The sequence below is a fragment of the Cnephaeus nilssonii genome (assembly GCF_951640355.1).
Source record: "Cnephaeus nilssonii genome assembly, chromosome: 12".
NCBI classification, from domain to species: domain Eukaryota; kingdom Metazoa; phylum Chordata; class Mammalia; order Chiroptera; family Vespertilionidae; genus Cnephaeus; species Cnephaeus nilssonii.
The window spans coordinates 13,170,784-13,186,168 of NC_137083.1; the positions used below are offsets into that span (position 1 = coordinate 13,170,784).

The following is a 15,385-nucleotide window of genomic DNA, read 5'->3' on the forward strand; positions in this document are numbered from 1 at the left end:
AATCTTAAAATGGAAGGGCTTCTTGCTTCCCTTGATTCAGCATTACCTGCAGAAACTAATCATGAAATGGTTTGCCTTCCTCGTCAATGGCAGATTAGAAGTGTTCCTTTTAATGCTATTCATTTCCTTGTCAGAGGAAAGAGCTTCTTTAAACTGAGCTGTTTTATTTAAGGCAGGAAGATGGCGGATGGAGAGGGAAGGGAAGCAGTTTTGTTATATCCAGTGGATTCAATTGATTCTTGCCATTGAAACTAGTCGTTACCGGGTCCTCTGCTTCTGGAACGGCCTCAGAGGGTTACCTTCTCTCCGAGGATCAGAGTCTAGTGATCCCTAGCTCAGTGAGCGGGCGGAAGTGCCCTGGAAGGAGGGAGTCTGCCGTGTCCCTCCTAGAAGATAAGCAATGCTGGAGGTGACTGGGGGTTTCTGAAATAGTGGCTGGAAAAGTGGTGCCTGAGATTGAGACTGCTGTCTAAGGCGCTGTTTTAATTAGTTACCTCTAGTTAGCTCTTACTTGTTTCATTTCTACATTGCCCTTATTTTTAGCGATAGGTTTTGCTTCTGAAATATGTCTTCAGTTTTCAACCAACATTTAGGAAAATGAAATCCAAGCCTCGGTTTTATTGGCACGGTGAAGTGGCCGTTCTCACGGCGAGGAATTGCACAGCTCTTTGTCTTCTAGTGTCTGAGTGGCCAGGACTCACGAATGTCTCATTTCCACTGAACTCCGTTTTTTGGATGGTTGATTTTTTTCTTGTACCTTTTCAACAACAGCAGACTTATTTTTGTATTTAATTCAAAATGAACACGTATGCAAATGAGAAGAAAACAAAAAAGGGTGACCCTTCATGTCACCCCCTATGGTAGCCATTGTTAAGTTGGGGTTGTATCTTTATAGGATTTGTTCCTTGTATCTACTAACAAGTGTAGCTTTAAAGGGGAAATCTTATGATATGAATTGTATTTTTTCACAGAAGGTCAAGGACTCTCATAATGTTGGTATTTGTAATTATACCACATGTTTTTAAACATCTCCCTGATACGGATATACATTTATTATTTATTTGTTTAATTTACCTGATGCTGAAGTTTTTCTTTTTTTTTTAATTATATTTTTTATTGTTGATAGTATTACAGATATCTCCCATCTTCCCCCCCTCCATCCTCCTCCTCCCAGCCCCTACCCACCCCCCTAGGTCAGATATACTCTTACTTAATCATCTCTTCCTGGTGAGCTTTTAAAGATAATCCCAATGTTCTTTCTGCCACAAATCATGCTGCAGTGAACGTTCCTGTGCTGGTAGTTTTCACCCAGGGTGACCCGCTCAGCCCCGTGGACATTGGCAGTGTCTGGAGACATTGTTGGTCAGCACATCTGGACGAGGGATGAGCTAAGGCATCTGGTGGGTTGAGCCAGGGATGCTGCTGAGCACTGCAGCGTGCAGGGCAGTTTCCACAGCAGAGTTTCCCTTTCACCACAGCAGTGCTGACGGCGAAAACACTCTCTCGACACACCTGTGGGACGGCCTCTGGAGATGTTACAAGAAGTAGAATTCTTGAGTCAAAGTTGATAAGCTTTTTAGCTTTGATAGGTCCTGCCAGGGTGTTCTACATTCCCACCAAAAGTGTGGGTGTGCCCAGAGTCCCCGTCCTCTTGCCAATACTTAATTTTATCTCTCAAAATAATTGCAGGTCTGGAAGAAAATACCCCTTATTTTAGCTGGTGTGTATATAATTACTAGTGAGGTTTGACACATTGCATTAATTGGCCATTTGCTTTTCTTTGAAGTTGAATTGCCATCTCTTCGGGTTTTGTTGTGGACTTTCCTCTATGAAGGCGGCAAAATATAGGGTGAGCTTTGCAAAAGGAAACAGGCGAGTGAAACGTGCTCATCCGATGAACAGCGAGAGCAAACTATGGAGTAAGAGTTGCACCTGGTTTGTGGGACTCCAGCTCCCGCCCTCTTGGCATGCGGTCCAGGTCCCGTGTGGTTCCGAGCAGAGAAGAAAGCCTTTGTCTGGACCGAGGCTCCGACACGAGATGCTTGTTCTGTGCCATCGCAAAGGGAGCCTGAAGCAGAGGCAGCTTGGGCAGAATGAAACCAGGTCCCTGCTTGGTCAGAGTGAGGAGAGAGAAGGGAGTGTTCGGGAATTAAAATTCATCCCTAAGGCATCCCGCTGACCGTGTATCAGGAGCTTATGCTCTTGAGGGAAGTGACTCATCTCTTGCCCAGAAGCCCTGACTTGGGTGTTGGTCATTGTAAAGCTCTGTGAATGCGTGCCTTACAGCCTCGCTTTCCTCTCTCCTGTCGCCCACCCTAAGGATCGATGTCCATCGTAAAGAGAACGCAGGCGCTGCTGAGAAGTCCATTACTATCCTCTCTACCCCAGAAGGCACCTCTGCGGCTTGTAAGTCTATTCTGGAGATTATGCATAAGGAGGCCCAAGACATAAAATTGTGAGTAACGAGGATGAACCCGGGGAGAGGTACCTGGTATCCGTGCTGTTTTGCTTTGAATTGACACGGTTCTTAGGGATTGCCAGCAAATCCCAGGAGCTGCTGCCCCAGGAGGTCCGGGGGTTGGCATGTTGATTTGGTGTAAAGCCTAAGTCCTTAACATATTCTCCTTTGTGTTTGGCTGTGGGGTGAGTGGCAGGAGTGAGGACCGTCCAGCTGTAGAAGGTGGCTGGGGACATAAGCCCACCTGGGGTCTAGGAGTATCCCTGGATTTACCCACCGCAGGGCCCAAGTCCTCATGCCGTGGCTTTGTGCTCCCTGAGGTGGGGAACCCTAACCGTGTGCTGAGATAAACGGGGGATTTATTTGAATACTCCAGGTTGGAACTCTTAACTGTCTTTCCCACAGGAACTTGGAGTGGAGGTCAGGTTTTGTGCTACATTCAGTCTTCAGTGCAGTGCTGGGCATAGAGTAGAATCCAGAGTAAGGCGCTGGAGTTAGCCTGGGACCTAAGCACAGCATTTAATTTGTAGGGACCTTTAAATACATTAAGTATATTTTAGTTATAAGGTTATTTATATGGTGCTATATTATAAGATTCTGATTCCTTTTTTTTTTTTTTTTTGGTATAGAGAACAATAAAGATAACCCCAATGATGTTTTTATTTATTTAAAATATATTTTTGTTGATTGCAGAGAGGAAGGGAGAGAGAGAAATATCAATGATGAGAGAATCATTGATAGGCTGCCTTCTGCACACCCTACACTGGGGATTGAGCCTGCAACCCGGGTATGTGCCCTTGGCCGGAATCAAACCTGGGACCCTTTAGTCTGCAGGCCGACGCTCTATCCACTGAGCCAAACTGGCTAGGGCATGTTTTATTTTTTTTTCAAAATAATTTTAATGTTTTTATTGATTTCAGAAAGAGGAAGTCAGAGGGAGAGAGAGGTAGAAACATCAGTGAGAATCATTGATCAGCTGCCTCCTGCATGCACCCTACTGAGGATTGAGCTCGAACCCTGTGCATGTGCCCTGACTGGAATTACAACATGACCTCCTGGTTCAAAGGTCAATGCTCAACCACTGAGCCACACCAGCCAGGCCCAATGACATCTATAAACAGTGATATGTGTTTGGGAAATTCAGAAAGGTGCAAATGAAATGTGACCCCGCCCCCCGCTCTTACACTCTTCCCCAGAGTGTAACCACTGCTCAGTTCCTTGTTTCCTTGGCCAAATTGTGCCTGTGTTGCCAGGTATGGAGCTTAAAATTTATACTAAAATCATACTGTTTGCATTTGTACATTATGTTCTGGAGTTGGGGGGTTAGGAACAGGAATTTGAGTAGGAGCTGTTTTCAAAGCTAAACAGAATCCATCATTGCAAGGCAGTTCCTGAGATGAATAAAAGGAAACCGTTTTTAAAAATTAACTTCTATCCAGGTACATATTAATGATTTTACCACCTCTGTTCACGCATTGCTAGAATGTGGCTGATGGTCAGTCAGTTTAAACTCTCCTGGCATCATGCTTCCTATGTGGTAGGTAGGAAATAAATGTTTAATAAACAAATATTCTCTTTTTACCCGAGAGTAGGGTTACTTGCCCGTATTTCATGGCCTTTTTTTTTTTTTTTACAGCACAGAAGAGCTTCCCTTGAAGATTTTAGCCCATAATAACTTTGTAGGCCGTCTTATTGGTAAGGAAGGAAGAAATCTTAAAAAAATTGAACAAGACACAGACACTAAAATCACGATATCTCCGTAAGTGCTGCCTTGCTTGCTTTTGAATAAGAAAATTTTCAAGCGCTGTGTTTCACTGGAGGTTTCATGTTAAGCATAGCCTGTCCCATTGACCGAGCTAGCCAGCACCGCCCTGCTTATACTTCGTTTCTCAAACTCAGTCCACCGTCTGCTGTCTGTCTCTAACCCATCTCGAAAGACTCTCTACTCCCACCAAAGAGGCAGGAGGCACGAAAGCTTTACATTCATATTCCCTAGCTGATTTTTGGTCAGGTGTGCTGACCTATATTCCCCAAGGAATACAGAGAGCCCAGGTTATTACCCATTGATGTGTGAGACAATAGCCCAGCGTTTGAGAGCTATGACAGTGGGAAAGGTTTATGGGTCCCCTAGTCTGTGGGTCAGGGGTTCAGGAGCAGCTCGCCTTGTGGCTTTGCTCAGCTCTCATGTTGCTGACAAGTCAGTGCTGCCTGGGGGTGTGAGGCCGCAGCTCCTCACCACAGGGGCCGCTCCCCAGGGCTGCTCGGGGGTCCCCTGTCTCCTGCCAGGCTGCCTCCTGCCAGCGTGGATGATCCGAGAGCAGGACGGAAGCGGCAGTGTCTTTATAACACTGCCTCAGAAGTCGCGGCCTCTCTTACTATTCCGTGTGGGGAGGGGTCATCCTGGAGGCTGGCTACCACACCTGGGGTCCACAAGGCTCTGGAATGATTGGAAAGGTTTTTCTTTTTCTGAGCGTGCCTATCCCTGGTTTCCATCAGAGTACCGGAAAAAAGATAAGGTGGGAAGAGGCGGATGGACTAAGGAGAACTGAGCACCGGGTTTGTGTAGCAAGGAGTTCTCAAAGGAGGAGGGAGTGAGGAAGGATGAGGGTCCTGTTTGACTGTAAATAAATAAAAAAAAGACACTAAGTGGTAAATAAAATACATGATCCTACCCTATCTTGATGTTTATGCTCAGAAAAGGGAGGGTTTTAAGTGGAAAAAATCTTAAAAGCTATTCTGGAAGCAGCTATTTTGAAAATTGTAATATAAAAGCTTGGCAGGGGCAAGGTGGGTTGAAAATGGAGATTAGAAATGCACTTCTTCTTTAAATAGTCTAAGACAAACAGTACGTCGATGTTTACATTTTTAGGAAGTTGGAGGAAAAAAGGAATAATACCCCGTTCATCTGTCTCAAGTTTAGCATACGGTATTCTGCTAGTCATGAGAATGAGAATTGTAACTCTGGGAATCTGAAGGAGAGCTGGACCAGTAGCCCATCTCCTCCCGCGCTGTGTCCTGCTTTCCACGGCACTGGCGCAGGCGTCGATGCCTCGCACGTCACCAGAGGGCTTGGAAGCTTCAGCAGGACCTGGGTCGGGCAGGGGTTTCTGAATATTGCTGCAGCATTCTCATTTTTTACTTTTCTAAATGGTCACCCAGGGACCCTTTTTAAAAAATTTATGTAGTCAAAATGGATTGAAAAATAAAATTAAAAAATAAAAAACAAAATAAAAAGATGGATTGATTTACATGATTTCCTCCAGCGTACTTTATCTAAATTCTAAGCTTACTGGCAAAGAGGAAGTGTGTACATATGAACTCTGGTTTGCCTTTGAAACATTTCCAAGCTTATTCCTTGCCTGGTGACCCAGAAAATGCAGTTGCTGGAGAATGCCAATTACGCTTAGAACTGGTCAGTGCAGACTGGGAACATACTCATTAAAGGTTATGTACATCTGGTTCTTGGTTTCTGCTAAAACTCTATCCTTCCAATCATGCTCTTTATATTTCTCTGTTAAATTGTGGAAATGGTTCAACCTTAAGTGGCCAAGAAGTACACTGTGTTTAAACCATGAGTTTAATTGAACCACGTGTGCCCAGTGATTTTTATTGAGAAGGTGGGCGGGGAAGTGTTTTCTCTCCCTGGCTTTACAGTTCTTGGATTTGTGTCTTTGGGGCTCACTCCGTTTTCATCATGTCTAACCGCCCACTTTTACAACTTGCCAGCCCCCTCATCTGGGCTTTAATTGCCATCTGTGGCTGAACTGTTACTACGACTCTCTTCCTCCCATAATTTTCATAATCTTTCTCTCCCTCCGTTTTCAATCTGCAGATTGCAGGAATTGACGCTGTATAATCCGGAGCGCACCATCACAGTGAAAGGCAGCGTGGAAACGTGTGCCAAAGCTGAGGAGGAGATAATGAAGAAAATCAGGGAGTCTTATGAAAACGATATTGCTTCTATGAATGTTAGTTTTAATACCTAGGGCGTGTGTTTATTTTGATGAAGTTAAAAGATGTTTTCAATTGCATTGATAGTGATTCCTTTAATGGGTTGTCATTAGATTAGGTTCTCACTGGTTTTTAGCTCCGTAGGGAAGTGCCCTGGAAGACACAGGCTCTGACAGTCGGCTTGGCTATCTCTGAGCTTTTAGAAAGTATTTAGTCTTTGAGACTTAGCTCCCTTATCTGTGAGGTGAGACTAATACTTACCTTAAAAAGGTTAATATCTCCTCACAATGTTAATTTGAAGGAAATTAATACAGTTCACAATGTTAATTTGAAGGAAATTAATACAGTAGAGGCATGTGAATTGTGTTTGAATCCCAGTTCACCTGTTTATTAACTGCAGCTCTGTTTTCTTTTTTTAAAAATATATTTTATTGATTTTTTACAGAGAGGAAGGGAGAGGGATAGAGAGCTAGAAACATCGATGAGAGAGAAACATCAACCAGCTGCCTCCTGCACACCTCCCACTGGGGATGTGCCTGCAACCAATGTACATGCCCTTGACCAGAATCGAACCCGGGACCTTTCAGTCTGCAGACCGGCGCTCTATCCACTGAGCCAAACCGGTTTCGGCCAGCTCTGTTTTCTTGTACAATTTATTTGGTCTTTCTGAGCATCAGTTTCCTCATCTGTAAAATGGGGGTACTGCCTACATTGCATGCCTGTTAGAATTACAGTAGATAACAGTGCATGTAAAACTACTGTTATGAATATGAATATAAATTTAAAACTTGGTTCCTTGGAGATAAAAATAATCTGTGTAGCGACTAGAACATAGTGAATTGATGTTCCTTAATGGATGGAATGGTGCTCACGATGTAACATTGGTAAAGTTCATCTTGAATTTTCAAGTAAATGATTGGAAAAAAAATTGTCCTCAATTGGTCCTGTCATCTGAAACATTACACCTAACAGAAGGGAAATGTAAAGATGTTATCACCTTTGTGAGGGGAGCTTAGAATGCTAATCACTTTAGTCCACTTGACTGCCTTCCTACCTTCACATTGTCACTGCTCATCCAAATGTTCGCGTTAACTGGGAGTAAATCCAACTCCACAGGCCTTTTAAAAGGGTTCTCAAGTACGCGCAGGTCTCAGCTCTCTGATCTCCACCCCACTTTCTCAGCCCTTATAAAATTAAACGGAAACAAACTCTCCTCAAGGATAAGTTCAGTTGTAGGAGCTATATGCGGAGAGGACCTGATTTCCAAAGGCCTTGACTTTGTTTGAGGCCTTTAGACCCATGACTCCAAATTTTATTCGGAAGTAAAGATCTCTTAATAGCTCGTTCTCTATATTTGGTTTACTTTGCAGTGAACAAATCCTGTTCGCTTACTTCTTCAACGGGTGCACGATTGTCTGTATGTACCGTGTGCTACGGTATAGAGTATGTCTTTGAGCTCTGAGCTGCCCTGAGAAACTCCGTGTGGCTTCAGATCAAGGAGGAGGCACACAAGCACACGGATTTTAAATACCAAGAAGTGTGAACAGATATGAACTATCTGCTCAAGTGTGTCACAGGAAACATCTGCTTTGTTCGAAAACTTTTGTGGCAGATGATTTTCTTTCACTAGACAAGAGGTCACAGTCTGAATATTGTCACTTAGAAATGCTCACTTACACTGGCTCTTTTTAATTTTACCATTGCAGCTTCAAGCACATTTAATTCCTGGATTAAACCTGAATGCCTTGGGTCTGTTCCCGCCCACTTCAGGGATGCCACCTCCCACCTCAGGGCCCCCTGCAGCCATGACTCCCCCTTACCCACAGTTTGAGGTAAGACGATGCGCCTCTGCTTTCTTCATGGTTGAGCGGGGGAACATGGCTGCCTTTGAGTGTGTGATGTGAGCTGTTTTTTGGGGGGAAATCTTACTGTAAAACCTGGTTCCCATGTGATCTGGAATTAGTTTAGATCCAGCACATGCTTTCTGCTTCCAGTCAATAGGACCTTCTTTCCTGTCCCTTGTAGACACAGGACTTATTACTGGGGCTTTGGGGTGGCAGGCACAGTTGTCAGCATGTGCTTTCAAAGGTCAAAAGTTTGAGACTTTGCAGAGGGGGAAAGAGGTTACTTATTTTTAAATATTGAAGAAAAGGATTTTTTTAAAGTCTTCATCTTTAAATTGCTTTGAAAGATCAGTAAAAACTGGACTTTTTCATTTTGAGTATTTGTACTTTTTAAAACTATGAACTCAAGTTTTGTGTGCAAATGTTAAATGGCTTTTATTTATTTTGTAAACAGTTTAAGAAATAAACCTTATTTTTATATTTGCTTTTTAAGAATAGCATTTTCCCTGAGGTCAGAAAGAGGACACCAGTGATAGTATGAAAATAATTGCAGCATAGTAGACACCTTATCCAATAATTCTTTTTGAAAGTAAGTCATTTATATTATCAATGATAATTGGGGGTAGACAATCATGTGAAATAAAATTGACACCGTTCTGGGGTCTTTCTTCATGCTTTTGTTTTTATATCTCTCCCTTCCTGTTTGGCTCTCTTTATCATGTAACGTGTGTTTTTTTTTGTTTGTGTTTTTTTTCATGTGCTCTTTTTTTTTTTAATTTATAAATCTTTATTCAGATTATTACAGTTGTTTCTCCTTTTTTTCCCCCCCATAGCTCCCCTCCACCCGGTTCCCACCCCTCCCTCTGCCCTTACGCTGTCCTCATCCATAGGTGTATGATATTTGTCCAGTCTCTTCCAGTACCCCCCACACAGACACCCCTTTCCCCCTGAGAATTATCAATCCACTCCTATTCTATGCCCCTGATTCTATTATATTCACCAGTTTATTCTGTTCCTCAGATTTTTAATTCACTTGAGTTTTAGATTCACTTGTTGATAGATATGTATTTGTTGTTCATAATTTTTATCTTTACTTTTTTCTTCTTTTTCCTCTTTTTAGAGAATACCTTTCAGCTTTTCATATAATACTGGTTTGGTGGTGATGAACTCCTTTAGCTTTTTCTTATCTTTGAAGCTCTTTATCTGCCCTTCAATTCTGAATGATAACTTTGCTGGGTAGTGTAATCTTGGTTGTAGGTTCTTGCTATTCATCACTTTGAATATTTCTTGCCATTCCCATCTGGCCTGCATAGTTTCTGTTGAGAAATCAGCTGACAGTCGTATGGGTGCTCCCTTGTAGGTAACTAACTGTTTTTTTCTTGCTGCTTGTAAGATTCTCTCTTTCTCTTTTGCCCTTGGCATTTTAATTATGTGTCTTGGTGTGGTCCTCTTTGGATTTCTTTTGTTTGGGGTTCTGTGCGCTTCCTAGACTTGTTAAGTCTATTTCTTTCACCAGGTGGGGGAAGTTTTCAGTCATTATTTCTTCAAATATGTTTTAAGTGTCTTGCTTTCTCTCTTCTTCTGGCACCCCCATAATTCTGATGTTGGTACGCTTGAAGTTGTCCCAGAGGCTTCTTACACTATCTTCAACTTTCTGGATTCTCTTCTCTTCTTGCTTCTCCGGAGGAGTGTCCTTTGCCTCTTTGTATTTTAAATCTTTGACTTGATTCTTGCGTTCCTCTAGTCTGCTGTTGGGTCTCTGTATAATATTTTTTATTTCAGTCAGTGTATGTTTAATTTCTAGTTGGTCCTTTTTCATATCTTCGAGGGTCTCGCTCATATCCTCGAGGGTCTTGTTAAATTTATCGGCCTTTTCTAGGAAATTCTTGAAAAACCTTATAACCGTGGTTTTGAACTCTATGTCCAGTTGTTTGTTCTCCTCCATTTCTTTCGTTTGTGATCTGTTTCCTTGTCTCCTCATTTTTGCTGCTTCCCTGAGTTGGTAGGGTAGCTTTGTGTGCTGCTAGGTGTCCTATATGGTTCAATGAATGGGTCAGCTTCCCAGTAACCTGAGGTGGACACTCTTGGTGCACCCCTTTGTGAACTGTGTGTACAGCCTTGTTGTAGTTAAGTCTTGATTGTTGTTGGTGTCACTGGGAAGAATTGACCTCCAGGCCAGTTGGCTATGAGGACCCGCTGTATCTATAATGGAAGAATTGCACCTACTTGATTTTTTTATATGTATATTATTTTTTATTTGTATTGATTTCAGAAAGAAAGGGAGCAGGGGGTGGGGGGAGCTAGAAACATCAATAATGAATCATTGATCAGCTGCCTACTGCATGCCCCCTACTGGGGATTGAGCCCGTAACCCAGGCACATGCAATTAGAAAGGGACAGAGATAGAGAGTTAGAAACATCGATGAGAGAGAAACATCGATCAGCTGCCTCTTGCACACCCCCCACTGGGGATGTGCCCGCAACCAAGGTACATGCCCTTGACCGGAATCGAACCTGGGACCCTTGAGTCCGCAGGCCGACGCTCTATCCACTGAGCCAAACCGGTTTCGGCATATGTCCCTCTTTTTAACTTGTTTGAGGCTTTACTTTAAAGCATAGTGAGAAAACTCTCTCCGCCCCCCCTCCCCCCTTTCTCTCACCACCTGTCATTCCAATCCATAGGCAACTATCAGGCCAAAGCTGTCTGTGGGATGCTGCCATATGTCTGTTTTCATGCTTCTAGATTTTGGCATGCTATATCATCAAGATTAGGTTTGGCTGTGTGTTTGGAGTGAAAAAATGTGGTTAAAATGAATTTTCCTTTTTTAAGAGAAGAGTCGGAGGGCAGACAATCCAAGTAGCTCTGGTGGTAGTCCTGCTATATCATCTAGGGCCGGCCACCTGTCGGCTTAGCACACCATCTCCTGGTCCAGGGTGACCGCTCAGGCTCCAACCATTGAGTCTGATTCCAGCCAGCAAGAAGGATGAAGGATCAAAATTGGAAGTCACCTCATTTAAAGAGGCTGCCTGAAGATAGCTTTTCACACTTCCACTGGTGTCCTATTTGCTGGAACATAATACCTGTCCACTTCGACCTGCAAGAGAAGCTGGGAAACTGAGTCTGTAACTAAAGAGATGAGCAGGTGTCAGGGATGGCTATTTGCACCCTGGACTTAGCAGTATTGCATGTTAAAGGGGTCTCTTCGGCGCTTGGAAGGGAGGAGGTAAACTTTCAAGGTCCTCCCACCTCTCTACCCCTCCCCCCACCCCCGCAAACCAGGAGACTCTTAATTAATTCTGGAGGAGAAAATTCCATGTTCTAGTTCCACTCACTCCTGCAGATTATTTTCATCGAATAAAGGGAAAACACCATTTTCAGAGAATCATACTGTCTCTGGATACCAATTAGCATCAAGTCTACTTCCAAATAACTGTCAGGGGATTTTTTGGCTTAATGTTTGAGAGAACAATTCTTTAACAGTTTTGTTTTAGGATATAACTTCACGGGGGAGGAATACTTAGTTGGAATAGCTATTCCTTTACTGTATTAGTAGACTGTTCTTTTTCTGAACCCAAATCACTAATAAGTGGTTACCCCTTTTTGAAACACAAATACACCGACGACTATTTTTAAAGGCAATAGTGAAATTTACCAAAGCTTTATTTTTTTTTGCTTGCCATTGCTTCCTGCAGTCCTTTTATTCCCTTTGGCTTCATTTTTCTTCTTCTGAAGAACATAATATGGGAGGTCTGGGATATTTTTTAAACGCAGGGTAGAGAGTGAAAGGCTGGCAGGCACTTACCACGGCCAGGAGCCACCGCTGCTGCAGAGAAGCCTGATGCTCCTTAGAAGCTCCCCTACGGAAATCAGTTACTAAGTCAGCTCTTCATCCGTGATGCCCTGTAGTTAGCAGTAAATCTCTGCTTTTACTTTACGTGTATATTGCCTGGCAAGGAGGTTTTGATGACAAAATGTTTCAAAGAATCTGACTTTTTATGTAGTGCTTCCTCTTTCTTTTACAGTTGGTTCATTTTCTTGTCCCTCCTGTTTCCTCACTTCTGCTTTGTAATATGATAGAATGGATGCATCTTGTCTTTGGATAAATTCCTTGCCTCTGTTCATACTCTTCTCCCTGGAACCTGCCAGGTTGATTATTCCCATAGAGCCAAAGAGTTGGTTCTTCCAACAGACAAAAAGTCTGCAGTTCCGCCTAGCAGCTGGCTCATGCAGTACTTAATTGGCAAACTTGGAGTTTATAAATGACAGGAAATGCTCCTTTCAGAAATGCTCAAACAGTAGGGAAGAGGCAATTGGCAGCCAGCGAGCAGAGCAGGAGCTGGAGTTGGCACACGGCGTCACCCACACAGCAACATCCATAGCTTGACAGTGTTGGCAGCTTGCTTCGGGGTTGGCAGAAGTTAGACCAAGTGCTGTTGTCTTAATTTTGGTAGTGCCTTGGAGTCTCCCCAAAAGTCTCCAAATAATAGCATCATCTCTTAAAATTGCTAACTTCCTGCTTATGGAAGAGGTAAGAAAGGTGAGCAGTTCCTTAGGTCTTAGCTAGTTTAAGGTGCTCTTCAAGAAACAAAATAGGAGTTGAAAGGAATTTTTAGATCAGATGGCTGTTTCGTGGAGTCTCTGAGTCCTTCTGAGGATTTCTTACTATGGGTACAGCTCTTTTGCCAGTAAACAATTTCAAAGTAAATAATCCCCGGCACACATTAATTACCTCTAAGAGGCCTTGATAACTTGTTATGGGGGGAAAGTTTCTTTGCCCCCTTTTTTTTTTTTTTTTAAGATTTCAATATTCTTTTCAGGTCATGGAATTGAGTCATGGAACTCAATTCCAGTTCCAGATCAAAATCCATTAAAACAAAACAAAGAAACCCAGGAGTATCTATTTTACAAGCCCAAGGAAAACACTGGCGTCCCTCCAGGTTCCTGCAGGCTGCTCTTGTTGGCTGGCATGCACGTCTCCATGCCTTTGTCATGTCTTAGGTTCTGTTCCCCACAAAGTAAATACACTTAACCTTACTGTTTGCTCATTCTTGTATCATAGATGATTAGGAATTACTCATTGGCAGACTGCACCAGTTATGCAAACTTTCAGTTGAGCAGCTTTGTTCTTTTGTTTTTTCAAGCTCTAACACAGAGTCTGCCAACAACTCCAAAGGAAGTTCTGCCGATAGGCATCTGGCAGAAATCCACTGGGAAGCAGCTTGTGTCCTGTGAATATCCTTCACCTCTGAAGGTTTAGGAAAAGGGGTTTGAGATAAATGCAGCTAACGTGAACTTAAACGCAGAGTGTGTAACAGCAAGGGCAATGCTGGTGAGTTTTTTCAAGCTCCATCTCAAGAGACTTGAATTCACAGGTGGAAGAGGCTTATCATACCCATTGTTCTGGTTTTAGTTTTGTAAGTAAACATGAAGTTATCTGCTTATCTCACGGCCCGAGTCCCGAAAACATGGCTTACTACGCTGAATCCCATGTAAGAATGCTTTGTACCAGAGAGCCAGCGTCATGATTGCCAAGGGGACAGGATGTTTATGTGAGGTGCCTTATATTCTCAGAGGAAAATTTCCTTTAAAAATAATTTAGGGTCAGGGAGATGCCTGGTGGATATGGAATTGGAGCAAAGGGAATTGGGCGATGTTCAGAAATGTCTTCATCAAGGCATCTGATGAGTCAACTTTGTATTAAGGTGCCAAGAGGACACGTCACTGTCAGGCTGGGCACCACCTCCTGGGTGCTGTCTGCTTCGCTCGGACGCCTTTTGCATTTGACAGGTTCTGCTGCTGCTGCTTCATCCCCGTGCACAGCACATTTCTGTCTACGTGTGGCTCTTCCTCCAGGTGTTTGCCCCTTCTTACGGTCCGGTTTTGGTCCTTTGGACCCTTCTCTATTGACCACCATTCCTTTTCCAAACGTGACACAACTTTTCTCTTAAACCCCCAACACCTCAACAAAGCAAATGCATCGATAGCCTTTCATCACTGGTGGGAAGGTGATTTAGCTTTTGTTCAGCCTTGAGTTTTGACGACAGTCTGCCTCCGAGCAGTGGCCTTCAGTCTTTTCCAGGCTGACACATGCTGGGGCTCTGCTGGCTGGACTCAGCTCACAGGATGATGCCCGTTACCTTCATCCTCTGAGGACATTCACTAGTCGCTCTCCGGGACCAGTCACAGGAAAAGTAGTGTTTACTAAGCAAATGAAATTTTTCTCTTATAGACACGGCAAATCATGCAGCTGATTTTTTTCTTCTTTTAATTAGCTGCTAAGAAGCTGAGAGTCAAATTTGTGTAATAGCATTTCTGGCTTCATCTTCTCTCTTCTGTTCAGGTCTCTATGCTCTTATTTCTTCACCTTTGTTTTATCTTTTTAGGTTATGTGTACTTTGTAAGCAGCATAAAATCTTACTGGAACAAGGCCCAAAAAAAAATAATTATGGTCATGGCAAAATACAGTGGGACAATTCTGGGCGAGTTACACCTTAAGATTTAGGCTGATCATTTAAGAGGTCTTTATCACTGCCAAACTCCTCTCCCCTCAAAAAGTATATAATTCAGAAGAACATGATATGGATGTTCTCAGTGACATAAAATATTTAGGTCCTAACTTTACTTAAAAAAGAAAAAAGAAAAAAATTGCCCTGGCTGGTTTGGCTCAGTGGATAGAACACCGGCCTGCGGACTGAAGGGTCCCGGGTTCGATTCCGGTCAAGGGCATGTACCTTGGTTGCGGGCACATCCTCAGTAGGGGGTATGCAGGAGGCAGCTGATCGATGTTTCTAACTCTCCCTCTCCCTTCCTCTCTGTAAAAAAATCAATAAAATATATTTAAAAAAATAAAAATTGGTTAAGCCCTGGCCAGTGTGGCTCAGTTGGTTGAGTGCCATCTCATGCACCGAGAGGATGCTGGTAATAGATGCTGACATTGAATACAGTTTATGGTCAGTGTCAGCATTAATTCAGTTGGTCTATCTAGTTATTAAAATACGATAGGCCTTAAAGGGTCCCTCAGGAATAAATGGCGTGTGCTAACTGGCAGGCTGAGGTATGGTGCTTTCCGAAAAAAGGCATGCTTCTTATGACTTGGAAATACTGAAGAATGAAGTAATCTTATTTGGTGTT

The 15,385-nt window shown here is 43.1% G+C and overlaps 1 protein-coding gene across 1 annotated transcript in view; it reads left to right on the plus strand.

Annotated features, from left to right (window-relative positions):
- The window catches only part of IGF2BP3 (insulin like growth factor 2 mRNA binding protein 3), a 97,779-nt gene that overhangs the window by 74,093 nt on the left and 8,301 nt on the right, over positions 1-15,385 (plus strand). Inside the window, exons 7-10 of the mRNA XM_079786279.1 lie at positions 2,321-2,455; positions 4,095-4,217; positions 6,291-6,426; positions 8,116-8,241. Of these exons, the coding sequence (XP_079642405.1) occupies positions 2,321-2,455; positions 4,095-4,217; positions 6,291-6,426; positions 8,116-8,241 (520 nt within the window). The remainder of the gene's footprint in view (positions 1-2,320; positions 2,456-4,094; positions 4,218-6,290; positions 6,427-8,115; positions 8,242-15,385) is intronic.